At 43.7% G+C, this 15,628-nt stretch overlaps 1 protein-coding gene across 6 annotated transcripts in view; it reads left to right on the forward strand.

Moving 5' to 3' along the window:
- Positions 1–15,628, forward strand: part of TNIK (TRAF2 and NCK interacting kinase) — a 289,071-nt gene that overhangs the window by 154,370 nt on the left and 119,073 nt on the right. For all 6 annotated transcript variants that reach the window (XR_014220092.1, XM_082223878.1, XM_082223882.1 and 3 more), the window contains exons 3-5: positions 620–676; positions 4,361–4,486; positions 15,504–15,614. Coding sequence is in view for 5 of the 6 variants with exons in the window: in XM_082223878.1 (XP_082080004.1) it covers positions 620–676; positions 4,361–4,486; positions 15,504–15,614 (294 nt within the window). In the remaining variant the exon portion in view is untranslated. The remainder of the gene's footprint in view (positions 1–619; positions 677–4,360; positions 4,487–15,503; positions 15,615–15,628) is intronic.

A 15,628-nucleotide genomic window follows, 5' to 3' on the forward strand; every position in this document is an offset into this window, starting at 1 on the left:
GCAGTTGTGTATGGTGGGTGGGTGTGATCCTGGTTGCCGTCCCCTTGGATGGGAGGTTGCCTGTTCTTGCTGGGGTTGCACAGCCTCTGAAGGAGCAGGTACACAGCTTGGAGGTACTTCTGGGTCCTTAGCTGTCACTTGAGGCTCAGGTGGCCTCAGTGGCATAGAATCCCATCAATCAGCTTTGGCATAGGACTTTCTCTGAAGACGGTTCAAAAACTTCAGAATTTGGCAGCCAGGTTGCTCACTGGGGCAAGACCGTTTGAGCATATTGCACTGATCCTGGCTCGACTGTGCTGCATCTGTTTCACCTTCCCAAGTGATAGAGGGAATCCAGTGGAGGTGTGAAGCAGATTGTATGGTGAAATAGCAGAATGACTCATAGCAGAATGAACGGCAATGTACTGTGTTGGCATGCACACCGATGGGCAATGAGAATGCTATTGCTTCCTGAATTTTTAGGGAGTTTCTAGTGGGAATGGAGCTATTAACTGCCGTATTCCCAGGAGAAGCACGCACTGAGTACACCAGGGCTGGTGGAGTGGGAGTTTGTGGCCGAATCCTTCCACCGTTGCATAACTGGGACAGCTAAGTGATTCCTTTATTTCTTCTTTCCTAGGGTCGCCATGTCAAAACAGGACAGCTTGCAGCTATTAAAGTCATGGATGTCACCGGGGTAATGTATTATTCTTTTCTTGACTTTATGATCGTGCAATCTACTGAACAATGTGCAGCTCCGTCAAATATTGAAACCTCAATTTTGCCGTCCATTGGTTTGCATAGCAAGAGAACACCCGTGGACTTGGATGGGAAGGGAAGTGGACCCTTTTTCGTTTAAAAAGCAGTGATTATCATCCTCAGTCAGCAGCAGGCTCACCGTCATGCAAGAACCTATAGTTGACCCTCAAGTTGCTGTGCTGCAGCTCATTGTGAATCTAGCTTGGATAGGAAGATGCCTTATTCTGTGTCAGACACTTTGCCCATCTAGCTCAGTTTTGTCGGCACTGACCTGGCAGTACCTTTCCAGTTTTTCAGGCAGGGGAGAATCCTAGGCCTACCTGGAGATGCTGGGGACTGAACCTGGGACCTTATACATTCAAAACAGATGCTCTGCTTATGAGCTGTGGTCCTTCTGCGCCCAGTTTGATGAGCAAGCAGGACGTCAACAAGGAGGCGCAGACACTCCCACTTGCTTGGCTACCCTCGTTTTCCAGCATCAATCAACCATGCCTGCTTTGATTGGCTGTTGCTGCCCCATTAGTCTAGCTGAGAGGTATGAGTGGCTGTCCTAAGCTGGCAGGCTTGTTTTGTCTTTGCTCTGCTCCTTCCCCAGATGTTTCGAGGGATGATTCTACAGAATCTGTTCAAATGCATAGCTTGAGAAAATAAATGAATCTCTTCTATTCCTTCACCCCTCCCCTGGTACTAGTCCTCAGGGTCTCACCTTACTAGATGGCATTCTTCCACCCAGGATTGAGGTGGAACTCACTGGATCAAGAAACACTGCTCAGAATGAGTTATTTTTTACCAATAGAAATAGAAATATGTATGCCACAACTCGGTGTGTGGAAGCCTTTGGTATTCTGAGCCCCGGATTGTTTCACCTTGCAAGAACCCAGAGTTGGGAGCATTGAGCTGTTGTGTGGCTAGAAGATGCATTGCAGAAAATGCATAAATATGGTCACTGAGGAATTTGCATGACAAAAAAGGAACAGGGATTTTCAAGGTATTAAGCTTGTTATTCCTTTAATAGGAGGAAAATAAACTACGTGCTTGCCAAAAGGCCGCAGGGGAAGAAAGTGTAGAATCGCTAAAGCTTTCAGAAGCATAAGCACTTCGGGGTTTACTTAATAAGAGTCTTAATTCACGAAAAATCACACACCATGTTTTTAAGCCTCATTCTCAAATTTTGTGCCTGAAAATGCAGCGTGAGATTTCAGGGAGAGCTTGTATTAAAAAGAACACAATTAAATACAGGATTTAAGCCAGTCCCCTTCTCTCCCCACCCCCACTTTCTCTCACACATGCTGCTGCTTCAGCAGCACATCCATCCACTCCTCTGTCACTTACACACTCATACTCCCTTCTCTGAACGTTGTGGGTTCTTCTGGCTCACACTTGCTTTGTCTTCTGGCAGCCATTTTTCTTTTGGCTCAGACAGAGAAGTCTCAATTTGCTGACTACAGTCGCACCTTGGAAGTGGAACAGAATCCGTTCCGGAAGTCAAACCAAAGCGTGGCTTCTGATTGGCTGCAGGAAGCTCCTGCAGCCGATCAGAATCCCGGTCGGACGTTCGGCTTCCAAAAACAGTGCGCAAACCAGAACTGTCACTTCTGGGTTTGCGGCATCTGGGAGCCAAAACGGTTAAGAACTATGCTGTTCAGAAGCCAAGGTACCACTATATACAGGTGCTCATATCTGGCTCCTGGTTCAACGATACATTGGAACGGGAGCTTTAAGCCTGACAGCTTTTAGAATAAACAGCAGATTTTCGTCGGGATAGGTATAACCGCATGTCACTTCACTCCAAATTTTCAGATGACATCAACCAGTGGTTCCAAGTGGATGTCAAAATGGTGCTCACTTCCCTCAAGTCACATCCCAGCCAGCCAGCTTGGAAGGATACCATAGTCAATAGTATTGTGAATACCCTTTAAGAAATCTCCAAGAGTCTACAAGTATAATGATTGAAAGGGGCCTGCCAATCACTGGGAAGCAGGGCTAGCCTCAGTTTGAGGGGGGTCCGTGGAGAAAGGCACCCATTGATCAAAGGAACAGGTTGCTGCGAGAATTGCTAATTTCCTGAATGCCTATTTCCTACCAGACAAGGTTCAAGCTTCTTCTGTTAATTCACAAAGCCCTAAACTCCTTAGGCCCAAAGTACATTAAGGACTGCCTCATTACTTATGTTCCACCTTGATTACTGGGATTTTTGGAATGGGGCTCTTTTCATGCCCCCACCCAGGGTTCAGTTTGCTTTCAGCAAGGACTGAGCCTTTAGTCTGGCACACCCTGACCAGGAAACCTCTTGCCAATAGAAATTGGAGCCTGAATCATCCCAGCTTTCTTCTAGCTGTCTTCTAAAAACTAAGGCCTTTGGAAATCGATGCTTTTTTTAACCAACAAGTATTTATTGACATGATGTTGATGTTCTCACAGAATTGAGAAAAAACATACTGTAGTAGTACGTTTTTATGTTGCGAGCCACCTTGCTATATTTTCTATAAAGGTTTGTTAATATGTGAATAAAATACAGTCGTACCTTGGCTTTCAAACAGCCTAGTTCTCCAACGTTTTGACTCCGGAACGCTGCAAACCTAGAATTGAGTGTTCCGGTTTGCGAACGTTTTTTGGAAGCTGAACGTCCAACGCGGCTTCCGATTGAGTGCAGGAAGCTCCTGCAGCCAATTGGAAGCCACACCTTGGTTTTCCAACGTTTTCGGAAGTCAAGCAGACTTCCGGAATGAATTCCATTCGAGAACCAAGGTACGACTGTAAAATAAATTATACATTGATGCAACTAACACACTATCCATATTGAACTTTAATTGCTCTCAGTTTAAACATCCAGGCTGCAGTCCTAGGCATAGCATGCTTTAATAAACTGAATTCAGTGTTAGAAACTGAGATATGAAAGTTAGGAGCTAAATGGCAATTTAAACCCTAGGTTATGGGTACCACAATGGAGTGTCTGGGCGGGCTTTTTTAATAACAAGAATACAAAGCTGAAAGTGAATGAACTGCAGCTAAGATCTTATGTTCATTTTTCACATGGTCTAGTCCTCATCTGAAGAATGCAAAAAACCAAAAACAAAGCCATACTTTCCCTGTCCGCCCCCCTAATATTCTTATGAGGGTCCCTTCTTCAGTCTTCAGAGAGTGGCTGGAAGTGTGGAGGCAGAAAGGGGTCCTTCTTTTTTTCCAGCAGTGGCAGCTTTTAATCTGAAATCTTAGGCTCAGTACTGCGCCCAGGGCTCAGAAACTGCTTGCATTAATGAAATTCCCTGTCACAAAAATGCCTAGAACAACTGGAGTTTTGAACGTTGAGTGTCTTGTATCTAGAGGTTGCTTCCGCTGGTGGAAGGAGTCTTTTTCATTGGTGGAAACCTTGTCCATTCACAGATGGGAGCCTTTGGATACAATCAACCCAGTGCCCTTAGCTTTCCGTGGCATTTCATTGGCGCTCAACTTTATGTACTGAGATTGTGAATGAGGATTTTTCATTATAAAGAAAGGGAGAAGGGTTGGGGAGGGATGAAGATAAAAATGAACCAATTATGATTAAGACGAAGAGAAATAATGCCTGGAAATAAGCCTGTTGTTGATTTGGTGACACTGATTATATTTCTTTTTTATCCAGGATGAAGAGGAAGAGATTAAGCAAGAAATTAACATGCTAAAGAAATATTCGCATCACCGAAATATTGCTACTTACTATGGTGCTTTCATTAAGAAGAACCCCCCAGGAATGGATGATCAGCTTTGGGTATGCAATGTTTCCTTCCTCCTCCTCTTCTTTTTGCAAACAGCGTTTATTTTCTTTGGCTTATCTACATGGGACATTCAAAATCCCTGTGACATTTCGCAGAAAACCGTGAAGGATTTATTGTTTCCTTGCCTCTGGAATCTGTGTGCTTCCTTTTTAAGGGCTGTGTTTCTCAGATGGTCTAGATCACCTGCATATTGCCATAAAGAAACAACACTTCCCTTTCTTCTAGCATAGCTTAAGCTCAGATTTGAAGCAGACACTGTCTCCATAAAAAATATTGTGCATTAAGAATTCTGCAGAAGAAGAAGCTACTGGATCAGACCAAAGACCTATCTTGTACTACAACATCCTATTCTCACAGTAGCCAACCAGATGTCTATACGAAACCTGCAAGCAGAACTTGTGTTTAACAGTGCTGTGTTCAATTGTGGTCCCCAGCAACTGGTATTCAGAGGTATATTACATCAGATTCTGGGGTTAGTACACGGCCATTGTGGCTATTTAACCTTCTCCATGAATTTGCCGAAAAGCCATTTAAAGCCTTCCCTGTCAGTTGCCATCACTGCATCCTCTTACAGCCAATACCATAGTTTGATTATGCACCGTGAGAATAGCTACTTCTTTTTATCCTGAATCTTTCACCAGTCAGCTTCATTGGATGCCTCCAAATTGTTATATTATTTGGGTGGTGGTGGGAATTCTCCCAATTCTCTTTATCCACATCGCAGACAATTTTACACACTAGTTCTCACACGCCTCCTTTACTCACCCTTTCCCTAAACTCAAAAGTCGCAAATCATAGAGTTGGAAGGGACCCTGAGGATCATGTAGTCCAACCCCCTGTGATGCAGGAATATGCAGCTGTCCCTTACAGGGGATCGAACCTGCAACCTTGCTGTTGCCAGCACCACGCTCTAACCAACTGAGCTATATTCTAACCTTTCCTTGTAGGGGAGTTGCTCTAGTCCCATTTGGCTGCCCTTTTCTGAATTCTTCTCCAGCTCTACAATATTCTTCTTTGAGGTTCAGCAACTGCAGTTATATATAGTATTCCATGCTAAATAAAACCTGTAGGGTGTTAAATGCTATAGGGAACAGGTTTGCCACCTGGGTCATGTCTGCCCTGTGCCCCCTTGCACTCCATAATATCTAGCACGATTTGTCACCTGTGTTGGCATCAGTGTGAACCCTGGGTTGAAGGTTAACAGTGGTAGCCTGACGCAGGTTTTGCAAACATGGGGCTTGTGTGTGAATCAGATGACAGTAAGAAGGCATCCTATGGGCCCATAGTTGAAAGCAGTGCTGTGTATTTTGACCCACGTGATTCACTAAACCGCCACGTTTTTTGTTGCCTGATTGAATTAGAACTCGTGAGAATTCTGCTCTTCCTGCTCTGGAGATAAAAATGCTTGTTTATTTCCCCCTCTTGCCTTTGTCAGAATAAAAATCTTTGCCGATAACGCCAGAGTTATTCTCTTTATCAACACTCGGATGAAGTGGTACAAGAAATAATAATAGTGAAAAGGCAGAGTTCTTTCAGTGCAGATTAGGATCTCTCCGAAAGAGCAGGTTTCCGACATATTTTATTTCCACCATCCTTGAAGTGCATCTTTCTATTTTCGCTGCACACATTTTATAATATTTGTAATTTTCATGAAAATGTTCTGTAATTGCTTTTAGCTTGCCATAAGCTGCCCTGAGCGGCGGAAAGGCAGGTACAGGTGTTCTGAATAAGCATTAAAGTGCAGGACAACACAACCCCTTGTCAGGCTCCAGGGATAGAGAGGCCCAGTGGGTGTAGTTTGCTGTCAAGCCAACCCCCACAACAAGTTCCTTAATAGAGTTGGTACTCTTTGACAGTGAAGTCTTCACGGGTATAGAGCCTGTGTGCACTCGGGCATAGCCAGGGTGTTACGTACAAAATCCAAAAGAGGGAAGTAACATCAGCGCATGGAACATCTCACTTTATTGTTCTTAGAAAACACTGCTTTCATTTTCTTTTAAGAGAGAAATTGTGAGGATTAAAAATAAACAAATTGTTGTTGTTTAGGCGTGTCCGACTCTTCGTGACCCCATGGACCAGAGCACGCCAGGCACTCCTGTCTTCCACTGCCTCCCACAGTTTGGTCAAACTCATGTTGGTAGCTTCAAGAACACTATCCAACCATCTTGTCCTATGTCATCCCCTTCTTCTTGTGCCCTCCATCTTTCCCAACATCAGGGTCTTTTCCAGGGAGTCTTCTCTTCTTATGAGGTGGCCAAAGTATTGGAGCCTCAGCTTCAGGATCTGTCCTTCCAGTGAGCACTCAGGGCTGATTTCCTTCAGAATGGAGAGGTTTGATCTTCTTGCAGTCCATGGGACTCTCAAGAGTCTCCACCAGCACCATAATTCAAAATTCCATGGACATCTTGGACTCCATGGACACAAATTACACCTTGGTTAAAATTTAGTAAGATCGCCAGGGGACAGGCAAAATTGCTACAAGGGTTGGATTCATAAAGTCATAGAATCATAGAGTTGGAAGAGACCACAAGGGCCATCGAGTCCAACCCCCTGCCAAGCAGGAAACACCATCAGAGCACTCCTGACATATGGTTGTCAAGCCTCTGCTTAAAGACCTCCAAAGTAGGAGACTCCACCACACTCCTTGGCAGCAAATTCCACTGTCGAACAGCTCTTACTGTCAGGAAGTTCTTCCTAATGTTTAGGTGGAATCTTCTTTCTTGTAGTTTGGATCCATTGCTCCGTGTCCGCTTCTCCGGAGCAGCAGAAAACAACCTTTCTCCCTCCTCTATGTGACATCCTTTTATATATTTGAACATGGCTATCATATCACCCCTTAACCTCCTCTTCTCCAGGCTAAACATGCCCAGCTCCCTTAGCCGTTCCTCATAAGGCATCGTTTCCAGGCCCTTGACCATTTTGGTTGCCCTCCTCTGGACACGTTCCAGTTTGTCAGTGTCCTTCTTGAATTGTGGTGCCCAGAACTGGACACAGTACTCCAGGTGTGGTCTGACCAGAGCAGAATACAGTGGCACTATTACTTCCCTTGATCCCTGGCCTGTTGTGTGAACATAAGAATCAGGAGAACAGGGTTGCCAGGATCCATTTTAAGGGCTAGCCAAGGCCCGTGCAGAGCTTGTCCCTGTTCGGCTGGGAGGCACAGGGTGTTCTTGACTTGACAGTGTCAATCCGGCAGGGCTGTGACGGGACTCCCTGGCCTGCTTAGACCTCCAAGGCCTAGAGCAAGTGTACTCGGCTGCCCCCTACCTCTGCACAGGCCTGGGCCTAGACCAGGGTAGCTAAACTATGGTCATCCAGAGGTTATTTGGAGTACAGTGCCCAGCATCACTGACCATGCAGGCTGGGACTGATGGGAGCTGGAGTCCAGCAATGCCTTCAGGGCCATCCCTGACTGACCACTCCTGGCCTATCCCCTATGAACACTTTCAGGCATCGAGATCACAACAATAGTGGGACTCTCTGTTCCCCCACCACAGACCTGCCTCCATTCTTCTTTACCCCTGCCTTGCCTCACTTCAACTCTGTTTTGCCTTGCTTTGCCTCACCTTCCATCTCTCCATATTGCCTTGCTTGAATAAATCCCACCAGCAACCATGGGAGATACTAACTTTGGCAGAGGGGAAGCACCATCCTTTTTATATTATTTCACAGAACCTGGAAGAGGTGAAAACTGTAGAATTTGGGTCATTTATTCAGAGCCTGGAATGTAAAAAAAAAAAAGAGGGGGAGAGAATAAATGTAGATGGGTGTATCATTGTACATTTATTAGTGCATTAATTAGAGCCATTCACTCAGGTATGCTTACACTCTATCGCTTCTCGAGAGCACAGAGCGCATTGTGGACATGAAATAAAATTTCTCTCCCAAATACTGCCCTGCAAATATATATCCCTCACTCTTTAACATCCAATTAGCTGTACAGCGTCCAACGACCACATGCTCAGTTTATTAAATCAGACTCAATAGCTCACCATATTGTTCTCCTTTCACCCCTTTGGCTTTTGTCTTATTGGAAGGGGTGGTCGAGAGGGCTCCATCCTGGTCCCCTATCCTCATTTTTAGTGATCTCCATCCCACATGATCGCTCTCCTTTGCCCTACCAGGACTTGCCTTGTTAGATTTAATGAGATCATAGCAGCAGGCATCTAACATTCTGGGACCTTGTCTTAAGTAATACCTTTGTAGGAACAATGGGGGAAATTAATGCTATAAGGGTTACCAAACAGAGTAAGGGGTACAAAATTAAAAATACATTCCATTCGCATTGGTATTCCGGAGCCTCTTCTAGAAATGTTATTGCAAGCTGTGGAGCCCTTCTTTAATTTCAATATGTTAACACAAAAGCATACATCCGCAAGGTAATATAGGTGCCATTCTGCTTTATGTTTGTCATCTGTCCTTGCTGTTTAGGGTGGATTGAAGTGATTAACCGAAAAGCACTGCCATGCATGTACAATGGCGTTGGCTTTTTCGCTGCTCGTCTGCTGTTTGCAGAGTTGCAGTGTTCAGGCAGGCAGAGAGCTCCAGGCCGGTGGAAGCTGGGGGCAGAACGCTGGTGACAGAGCCGCTCCCCAGAGGGGATGAGGCTCATTCCTTCCTGTCTAAGGATGGATTGCTTCCATGGCAACCCTCAGAGTTTAGATTTAGAATGGTTGGTAGATTCGTAATGAGGAGCTGGGTGGGGGCTGAGAGGGAAGAAATGCATATGCAACATACAGTGGTACCTCAGGTTACATATGCTTCAGGTTACAGACTCTGCTAACCCAGAAATAGTACTTCAAGTTAAGAACTTTGCTTCAGGATGAGAACAGAAATCGTGCTCTGGCGGCGTGGCAGCAGCAGGAGGCCCCATTAGCTAAAGTGGTGCTTCAGGTTAAGAACAGTTTCAGGTTAAGTACGGACCTCCAGAACGAATTAAGTACTTAACCCGAGGTACCACTGTAGATATATTCTTGGTAGGGTGGGGTGGATTTGCCAGGTTCCTGCCCTTCTTCCAGCATGGAACTGAGATTACCATGGCTAGTAATTTCCCCAAGCTGTGTGGTTGATAAGGGAGTATATTATGCAATCCGTCAGAGGCTAAAATGGCACCAGTTTCTGCATTATTATTTTTCAACATCCAGTGGACAAATCTGAAGCTAACCGATCAGCAAGCTCTCATACGACCCTGGGCCCTTGTTTCACCCATCTAGCGATGGCTCCTTCTAAACAGGAGCCATTAAAATATCCCAGACTGCTGGTTGCCAGTTGCCAGTCAACTGCTGCCATTGAGGACCTCCGAGGCAAGGGAGTGGGGCCTATCTGCTGGAACTTGCTCACTCCACACTGACCAGGTGGACTTGGGCTGGACAGACCTTTAAAAACAGGACTTTGTTCTGTAAAGCAGGACACATGGCTTCCTTGCATCTTCTGGTGGGAATGAAAGGACTAGTAGATGTCTGCAGATGGTGAACAGTATTGGGCTGAGCCCATTTTGTTTTGTTTTCCTCAGCAGCACAGCTCTGGAGGGTAGGGGGAATAGCCTACTTTACCTTTGCAAAGTCCTTCCTCCATTTTTGTACTTCTCCCTCTCAGCCATGAGTGCAAGAAAGTACAACTGTTCCAAAGGTAGAACGTTGAAGTGTTGGTGTCTTTGCGAATAGTCAAGAACACTTGGTCACATTTGCCATTATTATTGACACTTCTTTTATTTAATACATTCATGACACTGCTAACTGGAAATGCCTCTTTTTTAGCAACAAGTGCTTACAGTAGTGTCCTATTGAGATGGCAGCCTCTTTGAATCAATATTCCACCATCTCTGTCAGTGACAAAACCTGCTAGGGCTGGATATTTAATAATAATAGTTGAGAAAATTCATGCTTCAACAGAATATTTTTGTGGATTTCCCCCCTAGCTTTTGACGGCTATGTTTTTTAAACCTTGAGTGCACATTGTATTATGGTACCAATTTTTATGGCTTCATTATTGATGTTTTACTGCTGCTATTTTTGTTGTGTTCTGTGATTTATTTTTTATGTAAACTGTTTTGAGATAACAGGGACATAAACAGATATAATAATGAAAATAATAATCCCCTTCTGTATGTTCTGGATCTTTAGAGGAGCACCAAAAAACAGAGTGACGAGAAACCCTTGTATGTTTAACTGACTACTTTTAATTTCTGGGATGCTTCTGTTATATATTTAGAAGCTTCCAATACACCAAGCCAACAGGTTGCTTCAGGTGCATATTGTTAAAAATTTAATCTTGAGGAGAGAAAAATCAAGGGCAGGCAGTTATGGAGGCTTGAGAGAAGTGAGCTGGCACTACCATTGAGACAATCCTTCAAATTAATGGATGAACTGGATCTCGCTAATATTGTTTGGTCCTGTCTCTTTAATATTTCATGATTGCAATGTGTCATGGAATGTGATCTTCATTTTTCATCAGTTTTTAATTATGAACCGTGTGTACATAAAGGGACATGCTCCCTGTCTCTTTTGGCCTGAAATAAGAAGACAAATTTCCTTTAAAGACAAATGGTCAGTATTTAAAATTCTTTCCATGCTGGGGTGCTCCAGACAGATAAGCTTGTGTATTGTTATACATGGGCACACACAAAAACCTGAGTTGGTTTGTTTTTTCTTTCAAAGTTTTCATCACTTGGTGTTGCAGGCTGTTTGGGTTTGTTGGCTCAATAAAACAGATTACCAGCAGTTTACATAAGGCAAGTTCATAATCACAGGGCAATTTTCTATTCCCTTGAAGTCCTCATGAGCCATTTCTCAGGGGCTTTGAATGAGGGCAGCTATTCCTGCATGTGGTTCAGCATTTGCCTGAACTTGCCCATACTTTAGAAAAATCTTTGGGGGATCATTAGAGCTGGACATACCAGGTTGTGATTTGTAAGTGCGGTCCATTTGTGACTAACACGGCATTGTTTTCCATGCTTGTTATCACATTGCTTTCCATCACGTTGTAGCATATCAATAGAACTGCAACAGAATGCTGCGTGATAGACTTCTCCTGTTCATATCCTCTGCCATGATACAGGCGTTGACCATTTTGCATGGGAGTTCCATTCTTGGCCCCCCACATGTTGGTGGAACATGCATAGGCCTGCCCCGTTCTGCTTTTCCGGGTAAAAAAGGACCCAGGCATCGGCGGTTGTGTGTCAGTTGCTTGCGTACAGAAAGGTCACCGTCTGTACTTCTTTTCGCTGTTTCACCCACCCAAGAGTCAGCCAGAATTCCATAGCTACTGATCTTAGTTATTCCTCAGTTGTCTGATTTTGGGTTTCCCCTCCCCCCCCCATGCTTAGGTTTCCCCCTCCCCCAAAAGTTTTTTTAAAAAGAAAATTAAAAATTGTACACAAAGATTATTGCTAATGCACGGTAATAAAATACAGTGAATAAAATAACAGGGTAGTATTCCCTGCTAATCCTATGCAGAGTAGATCCACTGAAGTTAATAGACATGACATGACTAATTTGAGTTTATTAATTCCAGTGGGTCTACTCTGAATACGACTCAGTTGAATATAACCCAATGTTTTTTGGTACTTCTGCAAATTTTGAGTTCCTTTGAGCCTGTTGACTCCTCCTCCTTGTGAGTGGTCGCTCCATTTTGGCTATGTAAGGGTCTACACTTGCAGAATGAGTTTGTTATTAGTATACAGGCTGGGTCAAACATGTGCTCTACCCCAATGGACGCATGGGTTCTATCCAATGTCAGTGGCCCTAATGAAATTGCTGTGTTCTCCAGCTGATCAATGGAAGTATTGTAGCTATATGTTACTGATGACATTCTGGAGCCACATGGATAATGAATAATTTGTGCCCCAGCTGTGCATCAGAATCTGTAGGACCATCTCTATACATGAAAAAGCACTTTAATTTAAAACAGAAAAAGTGATGTTCATGCTAGCACTTAAAACATCTATAATTGGAGTGAGTTAACATTAATTTAATTTTACATTTACAAATACAAACTAGCATGAGGTGGAGCTATGCATCCCAGTTATTCAAAGTTCAGCATTCTGGCTGCAAGCCCGTTCCCAAGGAACATCGCTTCCATGCTCTTGTAAACAAACAGTATTCCCAAACCCTGTGGGCAGAATTTGCACACCTTTCTGCTGTGCTTTGGCAGCAACCACAGCATCGGCACCTACAAGAAATGTGTAAAAGTAGCTCTTCTGTTTGGAGCAGGTTGGAAGCAAAATGGGAATTTGAGAACGGTCAGAAATATTGCTGGAGGGAGTTCTACAAGATTAAACAGTTCTGTCTTGCTCTTACAGATCGTATTGCCTTTATTCTATTAAATTATATTATTCAAGTTAGGTGTGATACCACATTAAGCCTGTATTATGTTCTGAAAGGACAGTCTGTTAACTAAATCACCTGAGCAATTTGTCCAGGGCTGGCAGTTTCATTCATCATTGCGTTTAGGTAAAGGTAAGGCTACTTCTGTAATTGTGAAGGGATATAGACATAGACATGGACACATACTGTTGGCTTGCAACTTACACACATTTAACTTGCTTGGCTGCAGCGGTGTGTGTGTGTGTGTGTGCGTGTGTCTGCAAGTCAAACACCAGCAATCTCACCTGCCATTGCGCTCACCTTGGGGGAGTGCCAGGGCCAGATTCCTGTATAGGCTAAGTAGACTGAAGCCTAGGGCCTCTAAATCTAGGGGGCCTCCCCAGCCCACCCACCCCCAGCTTGCAGTCTCCCCTCTCCCCAAATTGCAAACCCAAGATCATGTGAGGGCAGGGCAACTCGGGCCCAGCAACTGTGAGACTCAGGGCCAGCCAGTGGGGCCCAGTTTTAAACTCTGGGGCACAACTTGAAATTTTTCTGCAATGCTTGATTTATTTTTTATTTTTTATTTTTTGAAATTTTGCAAATCTTGGAGATATAAATAAAATCCATCTAGATTGCCTTGCTGCAGGGGCCCCCTTAGAAGCGGCCTGCAGGGTCCAGTTTGGCCCAATTGCTCCAATTGCCTTTTGAAAGTGACAAACTTAGACAAATTTTGACGACGTTTTGGATTCTTTTTGCTATGAGGAAGGCTAGGGGAAAAAATTGTAGCCTTTATTTGATGGTTGTAGTTTACTTCTTAGTACGTATTTTAAAACTGACTGTTTAATGAGAACATAAAGTAGATTCTAAAAGTGCCACACTGTCAGGTAATCATGATCATATTGTTTACACTTCCCAGGCAATATAATTTGTAAATTCAAGGGTGTTTTTTAAAGAACAATTTCATTTTCCTAAAAAGTAATGCTTATTCCACAAAAGGTTTACAAAGTTCAGTTATTGCAGAAGTTTTTTAGCGTTAATTTTAACATTTATGCATTTTTTTTAAAATCACCATGGTATTTAACAATAACATCTTAAGTCCTTTAGAGGAGAAAATGGTGAATTTCAAAATTTTTAATACCCATTGTCACCCTTGGCTTCACTCAATTTTGTTTCTAGCACTCTTCCATTTTTTCCTAGTTGTGAGGGTGGGGGATTGGGAGGGGCCCACAAGTGGAGTAGCCGAGGGCCTCTCTTCATCGAAATCCGGCCCTGGAGAGTGCTCAGGGGTGCAGGGAGAGAGTGTGAGTAGCCTTGGGAGAGCCTGTGTGATTTTTTACAGGTCATTTCCCAGTTTTTAAAGGGTTGTTTTGACTATACACTATTTCAGCTTTACACTCTATCCCTGGAACATAGCTTCAGCATAAGATGAGAGTCGTGTATGTATGATAACTGTTGGCCTTCTTAAAAAGTGAAATAGGGCATTCATTTACGGTGCAATCCTATACATATCTATTCAGAAGTAAGCCCCACGGAGTTCAATGAGACTTGCTCCCACGTAACTGTGGGTCGGATTACATCATTAGGTGTATGCACACAGCCTGCCACTTGAATATACTGTGGCCCCTTATTTTGCATAGCCTAGGAGTTGCATACTTGTGTCTTTGCAGTCGGAATGTTCGATAAAGGATTGTCTTGTGCATCTGGAGCAAAGTTTCAGAAATTCCTGTTTTCCGACTGGCTGGTGGGAAAGCATAGATTTATACAGCTATGTCTTTTAAAAGAAGTATGCCAGTTTTCAAGAAAGGTGTCTCAAAGTGACCTACAACAACGTTTAAGTCAAAACCCGTTGTTGAAAATCAGAATCCAAGGCCAGACAAAATTGCAGCCCAAAGTCAGTTCAAACAAACATATCCTTGGCCTATCAGTGAAAATACAGGAAGGAAGGGGCCAATTATCCTTCTTCTTAGGAGGTGTTTTGCAAGGAGCCACAGGTGCTTCTGTTGTTGTTGTTGTTGTTTAGTCGTGTTCAACTCTTCGTGACCCCATGGCTTCCTAATGGAGACTAAATTTAGTTTTTGCATAAGAATGAATCTGAAACAGGAACTTACTTCTAGATCTTGATGTGATTGTTCATACTCCACACATCATTCTTCTTTCTTCCTTAGAGAAAACTCAACCTTCCTTCGCGCTCTCACATGTACACAGAAGGAAGGAATGACATTGACCCCTGCTGGTTTCTAAAGCTTTTATAGAAACTATTAGATCTCAGAGATCTGTATTCAAATCCATTGTGAATCATTAACTCTACGGGAGAGCTGAGTGTTCCTATCTTTCAGCTTCAGTTCCTGATCTGTTAAATGGGGATATGTATTATCTGCTACCTCCTGAAGTTGCGGGGGATGGATGAGACTGGCATTGTATAGTGTGCAGCGTGCTCCAAAATGTTGCAGAAATTATATAACCAGTAAAGATACCCTTTTTCTCAAGAAGGCGGTTCTGACACCCTGTTTGTATTCTTCCAGATTTTCAAACCTCCCAGGCCAAGGGAAACTTGAAAGTGGAAAGATTGCCATTACTTAATGATTGCTTTTCTCTTTCAGCAGTGTTGCCTGTTGCCAACTGCAGTGTGTTCCACTGGGTTATTGCAACCCGGAGGATGCTTTCTGTTTAATTATAATAATTGCACTTTTGTTTCCTTTGCCAGCTGGTGATGGAGTTTTGTGGTGCTGGCTCTGTCACTGATCTGATCAAGAACACAAAAGGGAACACTTTGAAGGAGGAGTGGATTGCCTACATCTGCAGGGAGATTTTACGGGTACGTGACCAAAA

This window comes from Podarcis vaucheri, assembly GCF_965113315.1.
Source record: "Podarcis vaucheri genome assembly, chromosome: 5".
Taxonomy (NCBI): Eukaryota; Metazoa; Chordata; class Lepidosauria; order Squamata; family Lacertidae; genus Podarcis; species Podarcis vaucheri.